Here is a 26,402-nt window from a genome sequence, read left to right as displayed (position 1 = left end):
GATCAATTATCCACTCAATTATACATACATAATCGATGCAAACTCCGTCCCTTTTGCTCGAATCCCTGGAGTGGGGGATAGAGTGATTCCAAACATGGACAGGAGAAACTTGTTAATCGCAGACGCACACATGGGCGAGGGTCTCAGACACCTTAAATTAAAAGATTCTCTGGAAGAATTACAATCACGGTACTGGTGGCCAGGCATGAGCCTGCACTACACCATGTTTGTAAAAAACTGCCCAAACTGCAACAGAGATCGCAGTGGGGAGAGAAAAAGTTTAATACCTCGTCGTATCAAGGCAGATAACATTACCACTAAAAAGAATGGCTTGCGATTAACATATACAGGCTAGTTCCACTTATAATGTAGATCCACAGCACTCGGCTGACGTCCGGACTGTTATACAAGATTTGCGAGTCTAAATGGCATATACGCTAAGAGCATGCTACGTTCGACCATTTCTTTCACTCAGGCAATCCAGCCTGGGGGGGAAACATGGCGAAATGAGCACAGCCCAGCGGGAATCTTCTCACTTCCTTCCTGAGGGTATGGGATGGTGTAAAGAAAAAACCAAGGCAGAAAGCAATCTATAATGGAAAGGATATTAGGTTCGGGAGCTGGGTGGGTCAAACATCTAATAAGTGTCCAACGTAGTCTAAATAACTTGCCAAGAAATTCTCTGAAGGGATTCAGTCCGTACGAATTATTATTCGGAACTAGGATGTTGATCTCTGACCTTGATAGTCAGACTTCAGTGGTAATAGAAAAAACCTTTGATGTCAAAGACCGTTTGGCTATTTTGCAGGACTTAAACAAAACAAGAAAAGACCTGAGCAACATACAATTGAAACAACAGCCAACAACCACTGAAGAATCACCACCTGTCCCAGCAAGACCTGTCTGGATTCCAAAAGTCGGGGATCTAGTCAGGGAGAAGATCGCGGTAAAGAAGGAATTTGGGCCTTCTTACAGAAAAGCAGTTCCTGTCTTGTCTGTCAACGGAACAAGATCAGTTGTACTACCGCCACTTGCTGGTAAAAAGGAGAACCGAGTTGTATCCATCGACCTGGTAAAACCACAACATGTGGCCGATAACAAACAGTAGGCCAAGTGGACTCCCAATAAGTAGCAGAACACCAAGGTTTGCTACCAGTACAGAGGTCCTATCAAAGAGGCTCATCACATTCGAAACGCCTACAGAAGAACAAGAAGGACTATGCAACAATGCAATAGAACTGAGACCTCTGAAAACCCAAATAAAGACATTTAGCAGAGACACACCAATCTATACTGAAGTACCAAGTGAAAATGCAAGGAACAAAAATCCTGAAGCAATTGGAACAATTGACAGAACTGCATCCGGGTACTTCATCAACTTCGATGATTCCTCTGACGGCTTCAGTGAATCAAAGACACAGCCATCATCAAAATCCTTTAAAGACAAAGCGAAGGAACTTTTGAAACAACTGAAAGAAACATATCTGGTTTCTCCATGGATTGAATTTTGGGTGGGTTTTGGTGCATTTATCCTCATACTTTGGCTCATCATGGTATTTACTTTGGGACGCTTCATTGAGGGAAAATATGCTAAAATGGACACAGCACGTCAGAACATCAACTTGGTCCTCAAACCACAGACATCTTCACACATCGAGAAAAGAGAACTTTCTTCAGAACTTTCTTCAGCCAACTTCACAGCAATTCCGATACCTGGTGGGGTAGCCTGGGACAACACTGACTATGAAATTTATGGTCCTGTCGAGATCCTTAAGTACCCACACCAAATCAAGATCTCCTTGAGTGACTTTGTAAAACCAAACTCATTTGCTGATGATTGGGACTTTGAAAGTATCAACAATATGATGTCTGACTTAGTAATGTCTGCTAAATTTACAAAACATGATTATTTGCAAGGTTCTACAAATTATGATAGTATGTATTGCTATAACCATTATGGTAACCATTTCTTGCATAAATCTGCACAACCTAGAAATGTTTTAAATTATAATCAATGGGAACATTGTGCAACACCTCCAAAAGGGAGCTCTAGAACCGTGTATGGCAAATATTCATATTTTTCAGGTTTTAACACAAGTAATGCTGAAACATTTTATTATAAATTGTCAAACAAGACTGGGATGAAAACCATGATAACCAACACAAAATTGATATATTCAGATTCATTCTTTGAAAAGATGAATACTTTTGGATTTGATTATTGGGACAAAAATGTTGATTTGAAAAGTGTTTGGGGTACAAAAGAATGGCAAGTACAGGGTTTAGAAGCTTTGTTTAGAGCCTGCATGATCCCAGAACAAATGATATTTCTAAATGACACTGTTCAACAAACCACCTGTCTTGGCTTAGCCAAAATCAAAGATTTAAATAACCTGTCTATTCCAAAGCCAACAATGTTTAGCAATAACTCTGATACAGATGAAGAAATAGACATAAACCATATACTTAACCAAAACAGAACACATCCTGATTGGAAACAATGGTTAATCTGGCCCACAGATACAAATCACTGTCAAGATAGATTCCTGAAAAAAACACAGGGTTTCAAAATGACCAGGCCAGACCCTAGATATCCTCAAAGACATCACCCAGGGATAATAACAACCTACAGTGTGGGCAAATTATGCCTTCAATGGCTACAGACTTCCACACTGCCTGAAATTAAGCAACACCTAACTTTACTTACTGATGGTGCTGACTTGCGTGATTTCATACTGGGACCACGCAAACAGCGTCAAAAGCGTTTCATAGCAGCCTCTGTATATGCAGCATACAATGAGGCCTGGAAGGTTACTCAAATTGAAACAGAAGAGAGAATACGTGAAATTGATCGTATTAATTTGGAAAAATCACTTTCTGTAGTGGACAATGGGTTAATGACTCTGTCCTCCAGAATTTTTTCATTGGACAGCATTGTGTCTTCAGCAATCGATATATTATCGCAAGACTTACTGTTATTACAACATGGTCAGTCACAATTGCGTTCTATTGTACAGCTTGGCTGGACGTTACAAAATCTGCGTTCAGGCTATGTGCCTTGGCGTTTAATCAACACAACGTCACTATTCCAAATCTTTAACCTTACTGATAGACAAATCGGTATGGCGCAGAAGGGTGCTGATTATACAATCTTGAGCATTGAAAAACTTGAAAGATTACCAATGACAATGTCAGAACGACCTGTCAGTGAATGGATAATCCACGGAATCATAAATATTCCAATCTCAACCTTCAGGTTTCAATACTGCCAAAAATATATACAGGCTGGCATGTACGAGAAATTGGGAAAGGGGTACCTTAAAACAACATGGAACCTGCCCTATTCACATGCATGTGTCAGTAAAAAAGGACAGAAAGTGTTTCTTAGTGGCAACAATTGTGCTATGTCACTAAGCGGCACGCTTCTGTGTAACGGAATTAGTTTGCATGGAGCCTGTGAAGGGAATTCATACAACCTTTCATGTCACCAGCAAGGCGCACCTGCAACTGAAATAGAACCATTCTTTCAAAGACTCTATAATGGGAGTTACATTCTTATTGTAGACCGCAGATGTTGTAGTCTTATGCCCGGGACTCCTTATCTCGTCACTACGACGGCGAAGGTCAAGTGCTGTGGACGTTCTTTGTTCCCCAGCTCCTTTCCAGACAGGGAGGCGAGGGCATGGCCCAGTTTGAAAATTACTTCTATTCGAATAGATACTTTAAGCAGAATGAAAACAGTGCTTCTTCAGACGCCTACAAGGCTCACGTCATCAAAAGAAACGTATGATCTACAAGTCGCAAGGACGACTGCAGAGATACATACATTATTATCAACTAATTCCCCCGTACATTTCGCGGAAATCCTGAGCGAAATCTTAAATATTTCTGATACCACTGGGGTCTCAAAGGTATTTAAGACAGTATTTTCGATGGCATTAACACCATTCAAAGCCATACTGGGTATTTTTCCAGATTTCGTCCATTCGATTTTTGGCGGACTTCCCCTGATCCTGGGACTAATTGCAGGAATCCTATTCCTAGTCCTTATTTTTCGTTATGGCAACCCATGTCACAGATCAAACTCTCGCGACAATGGAAGATACGATCCTAGCCATTGGATACCGGGACCGGATATCAAAAATCCTGGGACTCTCCCGGCTTAGAGACCTAAACATGACTTGGTTTCTATCATTTCGACCAATGTGGCAAAGGTGTGTTTTACCTGTACTAAGGTGTCTGCTATGCGGAGAAGAATGCGTGTTAGACACCTGTCTGACGCTACAATCGGATGCGCCGGTGGATGCAGATACATTGCTGGTCCCTACCAAGGTTCACGCTCTGTGCTGCCCTCAAAGGCTGCCAATTCTGATGACGGCATTCCTGGAATCTTCACCACTGCGATTGAAGGGTAGTGAAGTTCAAGATGAAAGCAGCATCGAACAGGTACGACCTTCTGTCAGCAATGCGAATCAGAATGTCAATGCAGACAATCATGCGCACGAATGCATGGTTACCCCTATTTCCGACTTAGTGGAACTTTCCCATGAAGCTGTTGACAGTTTTTTCGAAAGCCTGAATGATATGATGTTCTCTCCGGAACAGAAATAGAGACTTTTGAGTAAACTCGCACACGGCGTTCCCTGAATTCGGCCTTCAACTTTAAAAATAAAGTCACATGAACAATTACAATCCAGTTCACGGACAGCAATTTTTTCAGCAAGCCCCTAAAATATTTTTCTATATATTTTTTTTTCCGGGACACTGATCTTCTGCTTAAAGTAAGAAACTATTCCTAGAGAACTAAGATTTCTATTTTTAGATACTTTATAGACTTTAGCTGCCCGCTGATATGTTCACAAAATATATTATGTGATGAAATGGTTTCTACTTTTCTTTCTGTATAGCCATATTAAGAGCCATTTCATGTGTATTTCTCATATACCAAAAAGCAATAATGCATAAAATGCGTGCTTACTTTTGCATTTAATTCATAGCTTAAGTGCATACAATATATATGACTGCAATTTTTCAGTATATTTGAAAATTTCGAAATGCATTTATGTATTTTGGGGTGGTAAGGTATACACTATACTCTATAGTATGTTGTACTATGTTATACTATGCATAGATTAGTAGATATGACCATAGTTAGCGTGGAGTGGGTGTCGTGTATTTCTATAGGTTCTGAATCGATCCCCCTATTCCTGACCCTATTCTGGTTAAACTACCTAGCTAGTTAACTAACAGTCAGCCCATGAGGCAAGAACAGCCCCCATGATGCAGATACCGTTATCTGACGCAGTCACACTACGGCACAGGAACGTGTTATCTGATTAGGTCATAACGCTTGAGATCTAATTAGACAAGCGACATTCCTCCAGCCCCTGATAAGGCATACGACGTTCTCATAACAAATCAAACCTATGACAACCTGGACAATCCGTGCGGCCATTGTTTTGATTTCACAGAGAACTTTTGCAAAAGAATGTGCTAACGAGCAAGTCGTATGACATCTTTATTGACGTACCTATGTCCATCCTTACGTCAATCCCGGCACCTTTAAGGTATAAATATTGCCGACCTTGCCCTATGCAAACACACGCGTGGTGACAAGACGGAGCAGCCATACTTGCCGAAGCCGAGAGCAGAAGCAGACCCCGCTGGCGCAGCCCCGCCTTCCTGACGCGCTGAGAGACGCGCTGCTATCTCAAGCCGAGAGACCCAGCACCGGCGCTTCCGGGTAGCCCTCGCAGGCAGCCTGGAATATCGAGAGCAGAGAAAGAGATACCATTCCTCATTCATCCAAACTTCCAGGTACAGAACTGAATAACCCCTCACAGAGAATTCTTTAGTTATTCACTTGGCAAAAACAAACTTAACTTAAACTGTAACTTTCTATTCCCGCCCACGCATTAGACTTAGGTCAGGTACACGGGGTAGGCGTATTTAGAAACACCAGTTGAGTACGTTTAGTCAAATGTATATGTGTATGTAAATATATTTTAATCATTTTAAAACATCATATGGCTCAGAAACCATATCAATGTTTTTACAGTATTATTTTATACTATTGCTTTTAATGTATGCACTTTACTTAACTATAAGTATTGCAATAATATCGATCCATTTCTCTTGTACGAGAAAAGAGACTGATCAATAAATAACACCTTTTTATTGAACACGCCCGTCTCTTCCTTTTCTCTACATTCTGATGAGACTAAGAATGCGCGTACTGACTGAGTAAAATAATTGCCTTGTGCTCACACGACTCTTGAGATTGACTCTTGATTAGGAGAGAGCAAAGTTGTCATGTTCTATGGTTGTCAGAAACTAAATCCCTTCTTGTCTAATCAGGGGAGTTAATCCTTCCTTGAACATTCGAGAAAGTTTCTAGCGAACTCTGAGCTTAGCTGGCAAACCCAAAAATTAAGTCTAGTATCGACAGTAGTAGACCTAGTTAACGTCTGGTCTAGGCCTTTACTGCTGTAGGTACTATTCCAATGCGCAGAGCCTATTGGGAAAATAGGAGCTACACTACAATCCCTTGACTTTGATTTTATGACGCAATGCATTCTGGGAAGTATAGTCTTGTTTTATTTCAATTGCACTAACACCCGACAGCGAGCGTTTTAAAAGGAAAGCCCTGGGCTAGACTTATCATTCCTGTCTGGAGGGAGAGTCAACAAATTAAGTGTAAAAGTTGAGGCGCGGGTGTTAAGAGTCCGTCCACGTGCGGACCCATGAAAACAGCTGGGCTTTAAATCATTGCAGCAAAGGGGTTTTTGAAAATTTAAGTATGTGTTTATTTCTGTAACACACACACGTTTCACCTTAGTGCATCACATTATTAGTATTATAGTTGCAGCAATGTGTTATAAAATCAAATATGAGAGAGGTTTTGGTTCAGCGCATATCCAGAATGCACGTATTTGAAGGCCCTCCTATGATGATAAACTGTTTCGCTGCAGATCGCTTTAATTGGTAGCTGCAAGACAGCCTCTGTGTTGCTAGCTCTCTGCTGTGCCTTTCCCGTCTATAACAAGCATTGGGTGGACATCGTGCAAATCACATTAAGTTAGAATGTAATGTAATGGATTGCACACAGACATCCACATAAGGCAGCATGCACATTCATACACAGCATTACCAACCGGAGATACATTTACACACACACACATGTCCATGCACATATATACAAGAACACGCACACAGGCACTCCTAAGAATATGTGCACGCTTAGACACATATGCATGCAGGCACGCATGTGCACATATACATACCCACACTTTTTTGTCTCACCCCTGTGAGATGCCTTGAATGAAATATTCAATTTACATGTTTGGAAAATGTAAGCATTTGAAGTGCTCTGACAGGGGCAGCAGACAGATGCAGATACGAGGCAGATAGGGTGGCAGACATAGAAACAAGAGACAGATGAACAGATGGAGATAAAAGGCAGATATGGCGGAAGACAGGAATAAAAGACAGAGATGAGTGTGTGAGACAGTGTAGAGCGATACAGACGGGAGAAACAGAGGAACAGATGTGAAGAAGCAAGAGATATTAAGGACAGAGAGCGTGATGAGGCACCATGGGTAATGAGAGAGTGCAAGAGAGGAAGGCGAGAGAGAGAGATGAAGATAGAGATGAGTGTGCAACATGAGAAAGAAAGAAAAAGGGGAAGAGATGAAGACACAGTGGTGAGTGGGTAAGGTGAGAGAGAAGGAGAGAGGGAGAGATGGGGTGACGAGGCACAGGCAGACAGAAGCGCACTCATATAACCCATGATATGGCGGGGAGCGAGCCTGCTTAGAGGAGAAAAACACATGGCCTGAGAAGCGTCCGTGAAGCAGGGGGCGGGGAGCCGAGCCCTTTGATGTAGCGCGGCCGTGGAAACAAGCAATTAGGGGGAGGAGAAGGGAAGCCAGCGCACGCTGGGTAAGCCTGTGGGAGGGACGCTGATGGCTTTGAGGTGGGGAAATGCGCGTGCTTGTGGTCACGTGATTTCACGTGAACTCGAAGAAAACCGCACCGAAAAACCCTTGGTTTGACGAGTATTTTGACCACTAGAATTCTCTCCATTTTCCATTCCTGCGGAATGGAAAAGGCGAGACCTAAAGAACAATTGATGGACAGAATGCAGAACAATGTCATACATTCACCCCAGTACAGAGATCTGGGCCTAAATCAGTCGTTTTTTTGCTCACCATGCCATTCGAGTTTGGACCCACCCATATGTAAATCAGTATTGACCCTGCGCCCAATGGGAACAGTCCAGCCGGAACTGCCAGGCAGGTCTTCCCTGGACTAGCAACAAGCATCCTAGGACTGGTTTCGGGCTTTCAGCCCTCATTTACCAGGATTGCTTGACTCCAGTGGCATGGAGAGCATGGTACCGACGTCTGGGCATACCCGTCCCACTCGGGGTGACAAATGCAAAAAGAACAATTGAAGGACAGCATGCAGAATAATGTCATACATTCACCCCAGTACAGCGATCTGGGCCTAAATCCATAGTTTTTTTGCTCTCCATTCCATTCCAGTTTAGACCCAGCCAAATGCAAATAAGTCTTGACCCTGCTCCCAATGGGAACAGTCCAGCCCGAACTGCCAGGCCAGGTCCTCCCTGGACTGGAAACAAGCATCCTAGCAATTTTGCGTTCAAGCTTCTGCAACTATTTGCATCAAATCGGAGGGCATTCTGTGAGCATTTGCATCAAATCGGAGAGCATTCTGGGAGCATTGTACATAGCCTCATATTATTAAACTTTGAAAACGTGTACGCATTTTTATACTGGAACCACTGTCAGTACTGCAGTCAGACCTTACAACATTCAATTGGAGCCCCCACCCTAATAATAAAGGCATTCAATTAATGAGCCATAAATACAAGTTTGAACAGCATTAACATATGAACATAAATATTACCTTAACTGCAGACAGTGCCCTTCCCTGATCCATAATGTGGTACTGCAAACTGACCACCAAAGGGTTTGCGCTGCAGGGGGTTGGGCCTGCTTGTCCCAAGGATAAAAAACACATGAAAACATGTCGCCCTTGACCCCAAACAATATGTCCTGGGCGTCTGCATATAGGGATTTTACATAAATGACTACTGGCAATCCTTTCTTTACTGACATGTTTACTACTGATAAACTTAAATTGTGTTGCCACTACTGTAATTAGTAGTTTGGGATGATTTTCACTGACCATAAGTAGCTCTTATTACACAAAAAGGTGGAGACCCCGGTCCTATGGAGTGCCTAAACTAAATAGTGGCCCTTCCCCATGTGGCCTTTGTCCTCCTTTTAGGACGTGACCACCTTCATGCATCTGCACCTGAGGCTTTGATTGGGAGACTACATGGATGTGTCAGCTAGCTGGTCCGATATACATTTAGATCCTCTAATCTCTCATCCGGTGAGTTATCCTACCTGATTTTTCATTAATTTACACATAGCATACCCTAGCAAGCAGCAGTTCTTGGCTAAGGGAATCTGAGCTGAAGTTCTTGGCCAAGATGGTCTGGTTGCAATCTAGGTTCCAGTGACTGAGTCTTTACCCCTGCTCTGGAAATGTTTTGGGACGTATAAGAAAACCCTGGAAGATGCTTTAATCGCATTGAAGGAAGGTTTGGTTTGCAAAGGCAGCTTGAACTTTGGTTGGTCCTGATCTCCTCCTCCTCCTCTGCCACTGCTGTCTGGGGAAGATGAATACTAGCCCCTTTCACCAATATGGTCCTTGTTCCTCCAGAAACCAGTACCTCACCTACAACTCCAGAAAAAGCCCTTGTACTGTGACCTGCAGTGGAAGAAGTGAACACTATAATATTTGGTGAGTGGAGAGGGCAGGCCTCTGACCAGGAAGGAAAACGACCAGTCACAACTGACTCAGTTAATCATGGCGATAGCCTTAAGGAAGTGGGCAGCTCAAAAGCTACAGGCACATTGAGGCCCAGTTGACCAGAAGAGACCAAATACTTTTTAATGCCCTCTGAATGTCAGTGACCTGCAGGGACCCTGCAGCAACTGTGAATGTGGTGCACCTTTGTTGTTAACCAGAATTAATTTACAGTCGTTTTCCATATATATCCTAAATATGTACATAATAAGTGCACCATCTGGTCATGTTTAACACATCTGTTACAAATTTCCACAGAGGATAAAACTTTTTATCGGGAATCTTCTCTCTCACATAAAATCTAATAGATAAACCCCGATTGATGGGAGATGATGAGCAAAGAGACCATATTATTTTAGTCCTTTACAATTCTGAATTAAATCCAATTTCTTTGTTTCCTTTCAGTGGCTTTTCCAACAACATTTTAACTTTGCACACAAAGTTTTTGTTCACAGTTTGTAGCCTTCAACAGAATGTACAGTAATCCTGGATATTGCTACAATGTGTATATCTTGTTTCACAGTGCCTGCATCTAAGGTCTGTTACAATAGTGAACATTATTAAGCAGCAGTATATGGCCTATACGAGATTTATTATATAACTGTCCACACCTGATCAGCTCTGATTTTGCAATAGTTCCTAACGATAGATTGTTGTTAGTCAATTCTCTTTGCAAAAGGGAAAGGCAGGATATTGATACTTTTGGGCGTGTGCTAACTTTGTTGTTACTAGTGGAAGGCAGTGCATCTTGTGGTTTTCACAAGCAGTGAGTCGTTTGCTGATGTGTCGGTGGGTGAATGATGAGCAGATAGCCTCAATGCTGGACAGGTGTCTTCTGTTAAATCTTTTGAGATTTTCGGTAATAGTAAAGCAGTGAGGGTTGTATGAGTGGTGGACGGTGAGTATTAGTTTAATTGTCTCATTGCTTTTCACAGTACGTTGCATTTTGCTGAGTTACTCCTAAAGGTGTATGAAGCCTTATCTTAACAGGACCAACGTGGTACTTTTAATTCACAATGCAGCGATGAGGATCATGTTGGCTCCTACTGCCTGCATACTAGCAATATCAGCAGGATGTCCTTCCGTGAGGCCATGCGTCTTAACCCAGCATTCACAGCAGAGAATTTGATACAGTTGCTGGTGTTGCTAGTGTGCACCTGTTTGTGTGCATGGCACCTGGCCACTTCAACCAAGATACTTTGCCAAATACCCAAGCCTGCTGAACAGTCTTATTCTTAGGTCTGCTGATGCTGGAAATGCGGTTTCAACCCACAGCATTTGCTGTCCCTTTCGTCTTGCGTTCATTCCAAAACGTGGCCTTTCTTTTTGCTTCTGCCTTTTTTTTTTTTTTTTTAAATGATCGATGTTACCAAATGTAATGCTCGCCTCATGCCAAGGAAATATGTGCTGTACTGATTGGCTTTTGTAGTATTTAAAAGAAACACTGAACAGAGTAAAAGAGAAATATTGGCAGGTGCACTTTTCTTGCCCATGTTGGGAAAACACCATTTTCCACAAGCCTCAGTCCTTACTAAAAGTACTGTACTGCTTTTGGTGTTTATGTACAATTTTAGGCTCAAATTCACTAGATGTGCTCTTCTGACAATTACACAAGCTCAACATCAACAGCTTCAGGCTGACTGCCGTTGGGGAGAATTGAATACAACGTGCCAGAGGAAACACATTTCAGAACTGTATCTTTAAGATAAAAAAGCACACATGCAGCGAGCATGTCTCCATATGGTTGATCACGTTGAGCCTAGTCGTATCAGGATTTAAGTACAGAGTGCATTATTTCTCTCATTCAGTCACAGAATAACAATGGAAATGTCACTGCCGAGAACACCCATCAATTGTGTGCAAAGTGGCTTCATGGGTACCCCTAGTTTCCCTTATGAGGTCAGGTATGTAATTGCTGGTATCTGAATCTATTTAAAGTGGTTTAAACCCATGAATAGGTTCCTAAAATTCCATCACGTGCTCCTGGGCCCTTAATCTTCTGAACTTCCAATCCAAAACAATCTACCTTTTTCCTAAAAAAAAGTGGATTTTTCCACATACAGAGGCTGTATGTTTATAGTCACAATTTACAAAGCGTACACCTCAAATGTTATAATTGCTTGGCAATTCACTTTTAGTCTTGTTCTAGCCCAGCCCCTACATTCTCAGTTAGTTAACCCCTGCCTGGTTTAATAGTGTTAGTTTCTGCTCAAATTCGAGTCTTTGATGTTGCTAACGCGGGATTACTGGTTACTAATTATTTTACCAAATCCCATTTCCTGTCGACTGAATCGTTGGTACCTGTCTTGAGTAAAAGGTAATCTCGCAATAAAGCAATCAATTTAAAAACTTACACCACTCTAAATGAACACTAACCAAAATTAAGTTTTAAAGATTTAATATAAAGTCAAAGATAACTGAAGATACAAACTTCTCAAAATGAGATTAAGAAGGTAAATCGGTATCACTATGAACATGAACTTTTTGAATAGTCTGAGTCTGAAAAACAGAATAATAAGTACAACTTCCAATAACATGAGCGTTGCCAAAATGGATACAAGTTGCAACCTCAAAGTCATTACAGAAAAGAAAAATTAAGGTTAGTCTGTCCCTACACTATATTAAGTGACATCCCTACTTAGCAAAATCTTAACCCTCTAGGTGTCAGCCGTGGTGACTTCCTAAGAAGATCACGCACTTCTCTTTGTCTCTTCTCTGATAGTGGGTCTCTCCTGATCAGCCTATCTGCCTACCCATCCGCTTCCTTAGGCTCCCAAAATCATCTGCTCTGCTCTCCTCCCGGGTCACTTTCCCTAATACCAAATCACATTTCCAATAGAAACGCCCCTTGGGACGCCCCTCACGTGGTACATCTTTGCGCGGCAAACTCCATGATGGTACTCTTGAAGACCCTCGTTATAGTTGACCTTGGTTCCCAGGCTCCTTCTTCCGTGCGCTGATACCCCCTGAAATTCCTGGAAACTCCTACAGGCCTGCGCAAGGCGCCACTGAACAAAGTCCCTTTCATTCGAGCTGATTAGGACCCTCGCACCTGCATACAGCTCATCCTGCAGTGGGCCTCAAATTCCAGACTCCACCATATCTTTGGTCATAAAACACTCTCAAAGCTCCATGCTGGACACCTCACGACCTCTCCCCTAACGAGCACATGGCAATTTAAACTACATGACATTATCTGCTCTGGCCTACTTGATTTACATGCAGCAGGTCCCTGCACTCTTAAAACGCTAACTTGATTTAAACAGCAAACATTCTTAACTAGCATACGTTTCTAAAATAACACATCTTTAAAGCATATACTTTTAACCCTAAGTTCAATAGTACATTTGGAAGAACCATGTCAACCTTATCTCACGTAAATTTAGCAGCACGTTCAGGTTTGCTGTGAATTGCCCTAAGGCCTACACATAATACTGGATTTTCAAAGTTACATTTAATTTGGACATGACTCTTTTTAACATGAGAACATGAGGTTTTCACATATATTCCAACATTTCTACATTAATCTCACACCGTTACAATTATAGTTACTCTACTTAACATTCTATACGTTTCACTACTAAATATAAACCACTCGTGTGCAAAACATGTTTAAACTAACTATGTGCTTGTAAATATGGTGTACTTATACATTTTTTTCAAACTCGTGCTCTCTCAGTCCCCCCTTTGATGACCTTCAGGGGTCATCATCACCAAGACACTAAAATGTAGAACCTTTTAAAGTGAAGTCAGGACAGTACCACTTCTTTTCATACTCTCTAATGCTTTCAGACTTTTATATTGAGTGTCCTGCATCGCTGTCAACTCTTCTTCCTGTTTCTTCATAGTTCTCTGCAACCTATTTGCTCTATAACATTGATACAAACGCACCAATCCCCACAAAGTGATTACACAAATCACTACTATGATGATGGGTTTCAATATGTACCAAACGATACCCTTTCCTAAGTTGGTAAACCAACTTCCAACTTTACCCATTCCATGGCCTACTTTTTCCCACACATTTACCTTTGTCAGGTCCTCAATTTCGTAGTGTATGGCAGTGATGTTTTGTATATACTTCTCTAGAGGCTTTGAATTGTCTGGAATGTAAGTACAGCATTCCTGGACCTTCAAGGCCCTACAGACTCCTCCCTCTTTTGCTAACAGAACATCTAAAGCAAGTCGGTTCTGAAGAACCATTGCCCTAATCGATTGCATCTCCCCTTCTATCAGCATCAAGGATCTTGCAGTACTGGCAGATAGCCTATCTACGACTGTAGCTAACCTCCTGATCTTAATGTCATTCATTATCAGTCCTAAGAAAGGGAATGCAGCACCTATTACATCTCCAACTACTTCTGCTGCACCCAGCCCTCGCTTCCATCTAGTTGATATTTCTTTCTTAGGCGTGTCTAAATTCTCAACATGATATATTTTAGGAAAGACAACAGCCAGATAGCATGATCCGTACCAATTATCTGGTAACTTTACATAGGCATATTTTCCACATACAAAATATACATTTGGTATTGCTTGCATCCCTTTCATGAAGTTCTTAGAGTAATACTCCAATTGAAAGGCATGTTCACAATTGACTTGACCTACATAAACGTTTTCATAATAGGAGTAACTCCTGTGAATGCACAGTTTCCCCCCTTTTCTCCTTATCCAAAGCAATTGGACCAATACTACCTTTTCGTTGTTGTGCCCTTTCCTCCTTGGTCCAATCTGTTTCCCCTTGTCCTGACGCCTTCACTACCTTCTGCTTCCTGTATCTAGTATCTACCTGAGCTATAAACTTTTTCTCAACTTCTGATATTTGACAAGTCAGATTGTTGATTCGAGCATGTGAAGTATCTAACGTTCTCCATGGAATAAACCATTTGTGTAATCTGTCTTCGCTTTTGTAGTAGTCCCATTTGTTCAAATGCTTGAAATTCGGAACCTCTGGCAATGTCGAGTCGAAATTCGAGAAGTAATACTCAAATCCGTCTCGTCCATAAAACATACTTAACAATAAACTGCACGTTATTCCATATGTCAACGGGAGATGATGGTATCTGATACCCTCCTCCACTGAAGCTGGTAATTGCATACAAACATAACAATCCTTTACTTCCATGGCATCAACATATTCATAAAGCAATTTAGCATAAGCATTTGACTTGTAATTCCCCTGTGACTCATCCATGTGTAACCTTTTTACTTCTGCATCTAACAATGCTTTGTCTTTTTCATTGATGTTTCCCTTCTCTTTAATAACGGTAGTTTTCGGTGTTGACACTCCCTTATCCTCCTTAACTGTGGTTTCATCCCCTTCGTGTCCCGCTAGGAATGAAACAGTTACCACTAAAATTATAAGAGAAACCACTACTCCTAAAAATATAACAGCTATACATTTTGCCCTGCGGTTCGGGTTGCCAGCCTCCATGTTCTCAAACAGTGTAGTTTTCGACTTTCTTCCAGCATTCACTTCCTCTTCTTTTCAAACAAAGTCTTTCTCTCTTGCAATGTCTTTCTTTGAACACTTGGAAGCTTGACAATTTGTTTCCGCAAAACAGTTCAAAGTCCAGTAGAAAATAGACAACCCTAGCCCTTCTCCATCCACTAAAATGAAACCCCTATCACTTTTCTTCTTCCACTCGGCGCTAGGTTATCGTGCAACAAGTTTTTACAATTTCTTTGCAACAGTCTTATTTTCGTCTTAAGTTATGTATGACTCAAGGAGTGACACTACTTCTTCATAAATGTCCATCCGAAGTATCATTCCCTCAGGTTCTGGACAGTTCGTACCACAACATGGAAAGTCAACTTTTTCTAGACAAGTGGACGGATGAAATTGAGAGTTAGCGTTTTTTCAATTTCCACTCCTGGTACTATCAGTTCTACATCCACAATTACAAAGGGGTCCGTTCTAATCAAGATCACTTTCTTCACCTTTCCAGATCTGCACCCCCTTGAAGACATTCGCAATATGATATTAGTCCACAACAATAAGTGCTCCTAGCATTTCTACTACTCGCTCAAGCATTTCCAAACGAAGAAGAGTTCCCTCCAATATTGGATATCGTGAACAACAAACTGGAAACTCAACTGTTTCTAAAATCAACTTTCTTATTCCACTCAGGAGAGCAGGGTGAACGATGTTGAGTGTCAGCAACCTTTCGGTCTCCGCTCCTGGCAGTAGAAACTTTATTTGCACTGTGATGATCGGGTCAGTTCTGATCAGTTCCACTTACCTGATCCTCCCTGTTCTGTGTCTCCCAGACATCTGCAACGAGGTAGGTCCAATCGGGAGTAGAGTATCTTCTGCTAGGCACTCGCACCCTACTTGATCTTCTAAGACCCTCCTCGGCTTGATCCTGGATATCTTCTTCTGGATCTGAGTCTTCGGATATAGGAGTAAGCGTTTCTTCCTGGGCCGACCTCAAACTTAGCCTTCTTCTCCTTGTTGGCCAAGTGGCAGCTCCAAGCCTTATTCTCCTATTTCTTGTCCTCCCACTTGGTTCTTGGTCGCTCCGATACGGATCTGAGTCTGAGTCGTATTCACTTCTGCTCTCTCCTTCAGTTGCGTCTTCTGTCTCACTGCCGTCCTGCCTTCGCTCTTCTTCTGAATCCGATGCGTTCCCAACTTCTTCCGACACCTCCTCAGCTGCCTCAATCCCCTCTTGCGACTCTTCTTCCACTTCCGGGCTTTCGTCTGGGATGGGAGCTGTTCCTTCTAGAGGTGCTGGAACTCTTCTAGTATGGGATGCATGGATCCAATTTGGCAGCCCCCCGCACTTCACCGCGGTGTTCGTTATCAGGATTACCTGAAAGGGCCCACGCCAGCGAACATCTAGGCAGTTCTTCCGGACGTGCTTTTTAACTAAGACCCAGTCCCCTGGGTTCAGGTCATGACACAGGTTCCTCGCTGCTGGAACTTCAGCCGCATGCACCTGAAGGGACACAGAATGGATGGCGTCAGACAGTCCTTTACAATAATCCAAGATCAGATCATCTGTAATATTCAATAGAGCAGTAGTTGGAACAGTAGGAAGTCTCATGGCCCTCCCCATCAGGATCTCGTGGGGAGAGAGACCTGTCCTCCTATCAGGTGTGCTGCGCATGCTCATGAGCACTAATGGAAGAGCATCTGGCCAACTCAAAGATGTGGATGCCACTACTTTAGCCAATCTATTCTTCAAAGTGCCATTCACTTGTTCCACAATTCCTGAAGCTTCTGGTCGATAACTACAATGCAGCTTTTGATCGATATTCAGAGTGGAGCACAACATCTTCACTATTTCGCTGTTAAAATGTTTTCCTCTGTCCGATTCCAAAGAGGCAGGCACCCCGAAGCGCGGTATCAACTCCCTGAGCAACAATTTAGCCACTGTGAGTGTATCGCACCTACGTGTAGGGTACGCTTCAACCCATCTGGAAAATACGCATACAATCACCAACACATACCGAAGGCGATTGACTCTTGGCATTTCGATGAAATCTAGTTGCATTCTATTGAAAGGCCCCCCCGACCTCCCAATGTGACTCAATGTGACTGGTGTTCGTTTGCCTACGTTCAGTTGTTGGCAGGTAACACATCGCTTACATACTGATTCTGCTGCTATTCTAAATTTAGGGCAATACCAAGTTTGCCTAAACACTCTCATCATAGCATCCCTTCCTAGATGTACTGGACCATGTATTTCTCTCGCCATGGGATTAGCTAATTCTTCAGGTAACACAGCTCTCCCATCTGCTGAAACCCAAAAATCCATTTCACTTCGCACACAACCTGCTATTTCCCATGCCTTTTTCTCTGTTTCAGGTGCGTTCTCCTGCATTATTCTTAAATCCTCCCAAGTGTCTACAGTTTCTAACATCATACTTAATTCAGGCTTTTCTTCTGCACCTTCTATTTCCACCTTTGAGAAAGAATAACTTTGTTCCGCACAATAGCGTGCGACTTCATCAGCATATCTATTACCTTGTGACACAAAATCTGTATTCTTAGTATGAGCTACACACTTCACCACTGCAATGTCAACAGGACCTTGTAATGCTTCTATCAGCAATCGCACAAATTCTCCATTTCGAATGGGCGAACCAGAGGAGGTCATGTAACCCCTCTGAGACCACAACTGCCCGAAATCATGAACCACACCGAAACCATATTGGCTGTCCGTGTAGATGGTGACTCTCTTTCCATTTCCTGCTATGCAGGCACGAGTTAGGGCAATAATCTCTGCTACCTGTGCGGAATGTACTCCTTCCAGGCAAGCGGCTTCCACAACTCCAGTAATAGTACAAACAGCATAAGCTGCTCTCAACCGACCAGTATCGTCTCTTAAACATGAGCCATCAACAAAGTAAATTTCATCGGGGTCAGACAATGGCTCATCCACAATATCTGGTCTGGGTTTCGTGCATAGTTCAGTCACATCAAGGCAATCGTGGTCTTCACATCCTTCGCCTTCTATTACCGTAGGTAATGGCATCAAAGTAGCAGGATTCAAGACAGAGCATCTCCTGAGAGTCACGTTTTCTGCGGCAAGTATAACTTGCTCGTAACGCGTGAGCCTGCTATTGGTCAGATGCTGCGTCTTCGTCCTGGTCATTAACAATTCAACTGAATGTGGTACATACACCACTACTGGATGTCCCATCACAATACTCTCGCTCCTTTCAATGCTGACACCCGTTGCAGCAACGGATTTGAGACATCCGGGCAACGCTGCGGCTACTGGATCTAATGTAGCCGAAAAGTATGCAACTGGTCTACGGGCATTACCGTGGGTCTGTGCCAAGACTGACAAAGCACATCCCTCTCTCTCACAGCAATAGAGTGAAAATGACTTTTCATAATCTGGCATTCCCAGAGCCGGAGCACGACATAAATCGTCTCTCAGCTGTAAAAACGCCACCAGACATTCTTCATCCCATGGTACCGGATCACTCACCTCCTTGTGCGTCAGTTTCTGTAAGGGCTTTGCTTTCAGTGAAAAGTTAACTATCCACTGTCGGCAGTAACCCACCATTCCTAGGAACATTCTAACCTCTCTCTGAGTTGTAGGCGCATTCATTTTCATTATCGCCTCAATCCTCTCTGGGGACACCTTACGTTTCCCTTTTTCTAACCTGTGCCCTAGATACTGTACTTCTGTCAAACAATATTGCAACTTGCTCGGAGATACCTTATGTCCATTTTCAGCTAAATGATTCAGTAAGACAATTGAATCTACTTTACAAGCTTCCTCTGTTTCTGACGCAACAAGTAGGTCATCTATGTACTGTACCAGAACCGAATTCTGTGGCAGTACTAGATTCTCAAGATTCTTCTTCAGCAACTGATTAAAGATGGATGGGCTGTCTGTGAATCCTTGTGGGATTCGACACCATGTTAAAACGCGATCTTCCATTTTAAAAGCGAAAAGGTACCGGCTCTCTTCGTCCAATGGGATTGAAAAGAAAGCCTGACAAAGATCTATCACTGTGAACCATTCTGCTTGACATGGTATTTGAAACAATATCACTGATGGATTCGGTACCACGGGACAACATGAAACGACTATGTTGTTAATCTTTCGTAAATCCTGAACTATCCTAAACTTCCCACTAGGTTTATGCAAACCCATAATCGGGGAGTTACAAGGACTGCCCACGATTTCTTTCAGTATTCCCTGCTGTATCATTGACTCGATCACAGGCTTTATTCCTGCAATCGTTTCCTGTGACAATTTGTATTGAGGCGTTCTTGGAAACTCAACATTTGGTTTTACCAGAATTTTTACCGGTTCTACCCCTTTAATCAATCCTATATCTTCTCCTGTGAAATCCCACACCTCTGACGCCACTGCATCTCTTAAGTCTTGTGGAAGATCTTCTACAGTCAGAGTAGGATATAGTTCTACACAGAATTTTGAATTGGCCACCTTAAAGGTAGCATCATCGTCGGTAGTCTGTACCTCCACTCCTTGTGGGGTGCAGTATATGGTGCAATTCAATTTGCATAACAAATCCCTACCTAACAGACATACCGGACTCGAGTCACAAACCACAAACTGATGTTCGTTCATATGATTTCCTATTTTCACAGATACTGGTTCTGTCAAAGGACTAGTCATTCTCTTATTTGCGACTCCTACCACCTGAATTGTTTCTCCTGACATCGGCAAGTCTGGAACCACCGCTGATCTCAGAGTCGAACGAGTAGCCCCAGTATCCACTAAGAACGTAGTGGGACACCCTGCCACTTCTGCCTCAACAAATGGCCCTCTTTGATCCACTTCTAGGACTGCCCCGAGGGTACAATCCTCTTCACTGCTCACCCGTTGTCCTGTCAATGGATCAATGTAATAACATTTTTCTTCCTCAATAAACAGAGGCATTTGTTTAAAGACCTTTCCTCCAGCTGTTATCTTCGGTGGCTGTGGGAATTGGGCCCGTGGAGCCGAAGTCCCCCCTTTGACCACCTTATTACTTGGGACTGTCACTTTTTGCACTGGGTCTTCTTGGACCTGCTCTTCTACTTCTAACTCTCCATTTTCAGGGTTAAAGGGACACTCGCGTCGCCAATGCCCCACCTGGTGACACTGATGACACTTTGTCGTTTTCTTTAAAGTGGCAAAGTCTATCCTAGGTCTCTGCCCTTCTTCATTATCTTTGTTCTGACCATTTGGTTTTCGTCCCATCCCCTGCTTCTGCTGGCCACCCTTCCCAGCGGACTGCATTTGCACCACCATCAATTTCTCCTTTAGATTCTTGGCTTCAGAATCGATCTCGTCACTGCAGTACCTCGCATATCGTAAAATCTCATCTAGTGGTTTGTTCTGCCAACAGATTAAATGTTGCTGTATCATCAAACAAATATCAGGTCTCAACCCCAAGACAAACTTTGACACGAACTGCCCTATGTCTTTGGGATCCATTACATCTAGTCCACTGTATTGCTTGAATGTTTTCAACAATCTTTCATAAAACTCGTGAACTGTCTCCTTGGGTTCCTGCCTTGTTCGGTCTATTTTTACCCAATCTATGTCCTGTGGTGGTACCTTATCTTTCAGCCATGCTATTACCCTTTCATACTTTCGCATGACAATCTCAGATGGTCCATTTGTTCGAGCATCCCTCAATGGTTCAGCATTTGGCCATTCGACACTAGTCTTGCACGGGGTCCACAAATCAGATGGGACCACGATGTCAAACAACGTGTTCAAATCTATCCACAGTACTTTCGAGATTTTAACAAACCTCTCTACCTGCTTATACCATTCGACTGGATTGTCCCGCAACTTCGGAAATGAGTTGGTAAATGCAGCTAAATCTCCTCTACTCCAGGGCACATGTACATAATTTCCGTTTGATATTTCTCGCAAAGGGAATGCCTCCATCTGCATTACCCTTCCCTCAGGGGTCATCACATTTGTACTTCGCCTAACTGTGCCCTTTTTCGACCACCTTTCTTCCCATTTATCCAGTTCTCTCCACACTCTTATCCCTGTTACCAGCTCTCTTATGTGTGTTTTTAATCCAGTAGTTCTCTTCTCATCTAGATCTTGGTCTGCGTACTGTAATCTGTGGTTACTCTGCAATGCCCTTGTCCTAGACAAATCCACGGCATACTTGTCTGCCAAATCAGTCAGTTTTTCATGAAACGCTCTAGCTTTCCTAGTAATATCCTTTGCCATGAACAATAACTCATCCTGTTCGTACAATTCTATCCTTTCCAAAGGCAATGTTCCATCTATTATCTCATCAACATCTGATTTTAAACTGGTAACATCAAGCCTTTTTGCCTTAATTTCAGCTTTCAAGACACTCAATTTAGCTCCTCCATCCGCATCTCTCCCATCCCAGCTCCGAGATCTACGTTTAGGTATGGGTGAATTATAAGGAGTCCTCCCCTGTTCCCATCTCTCTAGATCCCATGCCTTTCCGTCTTCTCGGGGTGGGTGGTGAAACACTCCTTCATGCCTCATAGCCCCTCTCTCCCCCTCCGGGCTAGTTTCACGGGATGCAGGGTAAGATGTTCCATTACTCCCTCTTTCTTCCCTACTTCCCTGTGATTCCTGATTATTCGAGGCGTGGCGGGACTTATCGCTGTTCTCCTTTCTCCAATGTTGAACGTCTTCCCCGAGTGTATGATGAAGGCACCTAAACCTATTCTGAAAAGCCCGTACCGCCTCATCTCCTCCCTTCCCCCAGAGACGGGACATTTCCTCACATTCTACAATCCTAGTATTTTGTTCCGGCTGTTCTCTCTGATTTGTAGGACATGCATCCCCTCTATTCTCTTGACTTTGGCCTTCCCGGCCCTGACTGCTTTCGCTGGCCCCACAATGAGATACTGTCCCGTTACCCCTTCTTTCCCACTCTGGTTCCGTTCTTGTCCTGTTACTCGGAGATACTATGGACCCGTCCCATTCCCTCAAATCAGCTCTTAACTCTGAAAAAGATCTTGGCCGCGGTCCCCTTAGATCCATTGGTCCTCTCGGACCTCCCTGTTCTGAATTGGGACCGACAGTTGTGTCTAATGGGGTATTCCATGTTACTGATCCTGGCAATTGTTTCCATGCATTTGTCACATTATTCCTCCTTTCCATCTCAATCCTCTCCCTATCCAATTGCCTTTGTTGTTCCCCTCTATCTCTCTCAGAATTATAGATCGAAACTATGGGTCCTATGGTAACAGGCACTTGAAGAGCGTCTGGCAATCCCACAGACTCAACCCTTTCTGTGGTTGGCGTTTTCTGCACCACAAACCTTCCCACTACACTCTGTACAGTGTTGTTTGGAGGTGTTTCTCCGCCTTTGCTAGGTGTCCATTCCGATATAGGGAGTGGTGTATATCCCTCTATCTCATTCCCATCCTCCCTTGCGAGCCCTCTATCTTCTATCAACTCCACTCTCGGAGGTGGTCTATCCATTAACAATCTGTTTATCAGATTGTCCTCCGACTCGCTTTCCTCGTCTTCTTCCATGAGGTTTCCTCCTCCTGACACCTCCCTCATCGGATACATTTTCTCCACCTCGATAGTCTGTACCCTCCAACGCTTTTCCTCCTCATCCCATTTGGAATCTCGCACTGCCCTTACCGATCGCGTCAGCCTTTGTTGACGCCTGTTCAAATTTCGGTCGTGTGCAGCCTTAATCCATGCATTAAGAGCCTCAAACTGTGTTGGTCTAGGTGAGGGTTTCAATGAGGACATGGTTGCTTTTAGCCGATGTAACACTTCTAATTTAAACGTCCCGTACTTCGGGAACTGCATTTCCTCATTCCCTTCCGTAAGCTTATTCCAAGCCCCAATCCACAATATCGTATGCAGGCCAACATTCGTTGCCATATAATGAGCTGGCGTACCCTCTGGGGGAGCCTCTTCCCCGTAATAATGTTCACTTCGTTTACGTTTAAAAATCCCTTTTAAACACTTAAAACACTTCATGATTTCTCTTTTCTCCGCGTTTGTTTACTTCCTGATGATATTCCACCAATCTCAGCCCCGTTCTTACTAACTGGCCTATCCGTACGCGACTTTCCTCCGACGTCACTCTAGCCGCCCAACCAGAGCGCGGCTCTAGCTAACGTCACACCAACCGCTCAATCAGAGCGCGGCTCTAGCCGACGTCACCCGTCCCCCTTCGCAGCAGTTCCCCTCCTTTCTCAGCTCGTCTCCTCGGTCACGCATGCATCTCATTCATACTCTGAAAAATGATTACTTCCGTCCAAGCGATCACCTTTCTTTGACTGTACGCCCACAGTCTTTCTGTAGTTGTCACCCTAACTTGGCGAAATGTCTTTCCGTTTACTTCCAGACAATCGCCTTCTCCGATAGGTTACTCACACGCAGTAACTTTCGACCAGCGTCCGTTACTCATACACTCTCTCTTACACTCCCCCTATCTTGGATCCACGGCGGTCAATGGTACCTCGTGACCTCCGTACTATGGTCGACAACTACCCTGGATGTTCGATACACCCAAAACCACTTAAGCTCTGGCCTGAACTTAAGATTTCACCAGTTCACCCGTTTACCAGGTAACCAGTTTACCAGGTTGCGCGCGCTCACAACCTTCTCTCATTCACACTACAGGCATTCAACTCCGCAAGACATTACAATACAAATACAACACAAAACACCGCAATCTGTTCACGCATGACCCTTTTTATACTCACTCTCCGATACTGCTGCTTTTCTCGCACCGTCTGCACCTTTCGGCACACGATTCTTCCGCTGCTCGTCTCTCGGCGTCTCGGGCCTTGGGGTAAACTAACCTCTCTAGATTACCTTCCTCAAGAAGATAACCATCCTCACTCTGCTACCAACTGCTAACGCGGGATTACTGGTTACTAATTATCTTACCAAATCCCATTTCCTGTCGACTGAATCGTTGGTACCTGTCTTGAGTAAAAGGTAATCTCGCAATAAAGCAATCAATTTAAAAACTTACACCACTCTAAATGAACACTAACCAAAATTAAGTTTTAAAGATTTAATATAAAGTCAAAGATAACTGAAGATACAAACTTCTCAAAATGAGATTAAGAAGGTAAATCGGTATCACTATGAACATGAACTTTTTGAATAGTCTGAGTCTGAAAAACAGAATAATAAGTACAACTTCCAATAACATGAGCGTTGCCAAAATGGATACAAGTTGCAACCTCAAAGTCATTACAGAAAAGAAAAATTAAGGTTAGTCTGTCCCTACACTATATTAAGTGACATCCCTACTTAGCAAAATCTTAACCCTCTAGGTGTCAGCCGTGGTGACTTCCTAAGAAGATCACGCACTTCTCTTTGTCTCTTCTCTGATAGTGGGTCTCTCCTGATCAGCCTATCTGCCTACCCATCCGCTTCCTTAGGCTCCCAAAATCATCTGCTCTGCTCTCCTCCCGGGTCACTTTCCCTAATACCAAATCACATTTCCAATAGAAACGCCCCTTGGGACGCCCCTCACGTGGTACATCTTTGCGCGGCAAACTCCATGATGGTACTCTTGAAGACCCTCGTTATAGTTGACCTTGGTTCCCATGCTCCTTCTTCCGTGCGCTGATACCCCCTGAAATTCCTGGAAACTCCTACAGGCCTGCGCAAGGCGCCACTGAACAAAGTCCCTTTCATTCGAGCTGATTAGGACCCTCGCACCTGCATACAGCTCATCCTGCAGTGGGCCTCAAATTCTTATCTTTGGTCATAAAACACTCTCAAAGCTCCATGCTGGACACCTCACGACCTCTCCCCTAACGAGCACATGGCAATTTAAACTACATGACATTATCTGCTCTGGCCTACTTGATTTACATGCAGCAGGTCCCTGCACTCTTAAAACGCTAACTTGATTTAAACAGCAAACATTCTTAACTAGCATACGTTTCTAAAATAACACATCTTTAAAGCATATACTTTTAACCCTAAGTTCAATAGTACATTTGGAAGAACCATGTCAACCTTATCTCACGTAAATTTAGCAGCACGTTCAGGTTTGCTGTGAATTGCCCTAAGGCCTACACATAATACTGGATTTTCAAAGTTACATTTAATTTGGACATGACTCTTTTTAACATGAGAACATGAGGTTTTCACATATATTCCAACATTTCTACATTAATCTCACACCGTTACAATTATAGTTACTCTACTTAACATTCTATACGTTTCACTACTAAATATAAACCACTCGTGTGCAAAACATGTTTAAACTAACTATGTGCTTGTAAATATGGTGTACTTATACATTTTTTTCAAACTCGTGCTCTCTCAATGTAAATGTTACGATTGGACTTCACCAGTATATGCTCAACCTTTTGAAATACCCAGTTTCATCATAACTATTGCATGATTTTACAGCCATGTAACATATGTTGTAGAAATAGCATGAGCTTCCATGCCATTTTTAGTTTACATCAGCTGGAAGGTGACGATGTCGAATGGGAATTTTGCTTTATACAACGTTTCTTTTATTCTTAACTTCTGTCGTTCTTTTTTTGTAGATTGATTCTTGGTGCAAAGAAAATAACTATGTGATAGCTGGTTACTACCAGGCCAATGAACGTCTCCGGGACCACAGGTGTGTTGGTAAACTTTGTTTACTCCATTGGGAAGTGATTATTCACACTACTTCACAGAACATTTTTTACTTTTGGCGAGCCTTCCTCGTGGGGCTGGGAGCGCTTATGTTTATTTTAATTTTTTTTCCAAGTGTTTGCTTCCAGTATTTATTCTTAATTGACACAAAGCACTCTTGATGTGAGTTTTAAATGCATATTATAAGCTGGAGCTCACCAGAATAAAACCCGTATGTTCTCTTGCTGCCACCTTGGTAATCTGTTCTTTCAAGCAGTGCTGAAATAGTGTCCTCTGTTTCACAAGCTATGCCACTAAGTGCCGACACACCGCTGTTGATACCTGGTGTGCATTTGGGTGACCGTAATCTGAGTGGGGTACAGTGTGGTGGTTTGGTCACGACTATAGAAACATTGGGGTTTATGGTTTATTGTTTCTTGAGATCATGAA

At 43.0% G+C, this 26,402-nt stretch overlaps 1 protein-coding gene across 1 annotated transcript in view; it reads left to right on the top strand.

The window, feature by feature from the left end:
• EMC8 (ER membrane protein complex subunit 8) overlaps window positions 1-26,402 on the top strand; it is a 109,881-nt gene that overhangs the window by 39,510 nt on the left and 43,969 nt on the right. Inside the window, exon 2 of the mRNA XM_078670328.1 lies at window positions 25,880-25,956. Coding sequence (XP_078526454.1) covers window positions 25,880-25,956 — 77 coding nt within the window. The remainder of the gene's footprint in view (window positions 1-25,879; window positions 25,957-26,402) is intronic.

This window comes from Lissotriton helveticus, chromosome 12 (genome assembly GCF_964261635.1).
Source record: "Lissotriton helveticus chromosome 12, aLisHel1.1, whole genome shotgun sequence".
Taxonomy (NCBI): domain Eukaryota; kingdom Metazoa; phylum Chordata; class Amphibia; order Caudata; family Salamandridae; genus Lissotriton; species Lissotriton helveticus.
This window is presented reverse-complemented; position numbering and strand designations above follow the sequence as displayed.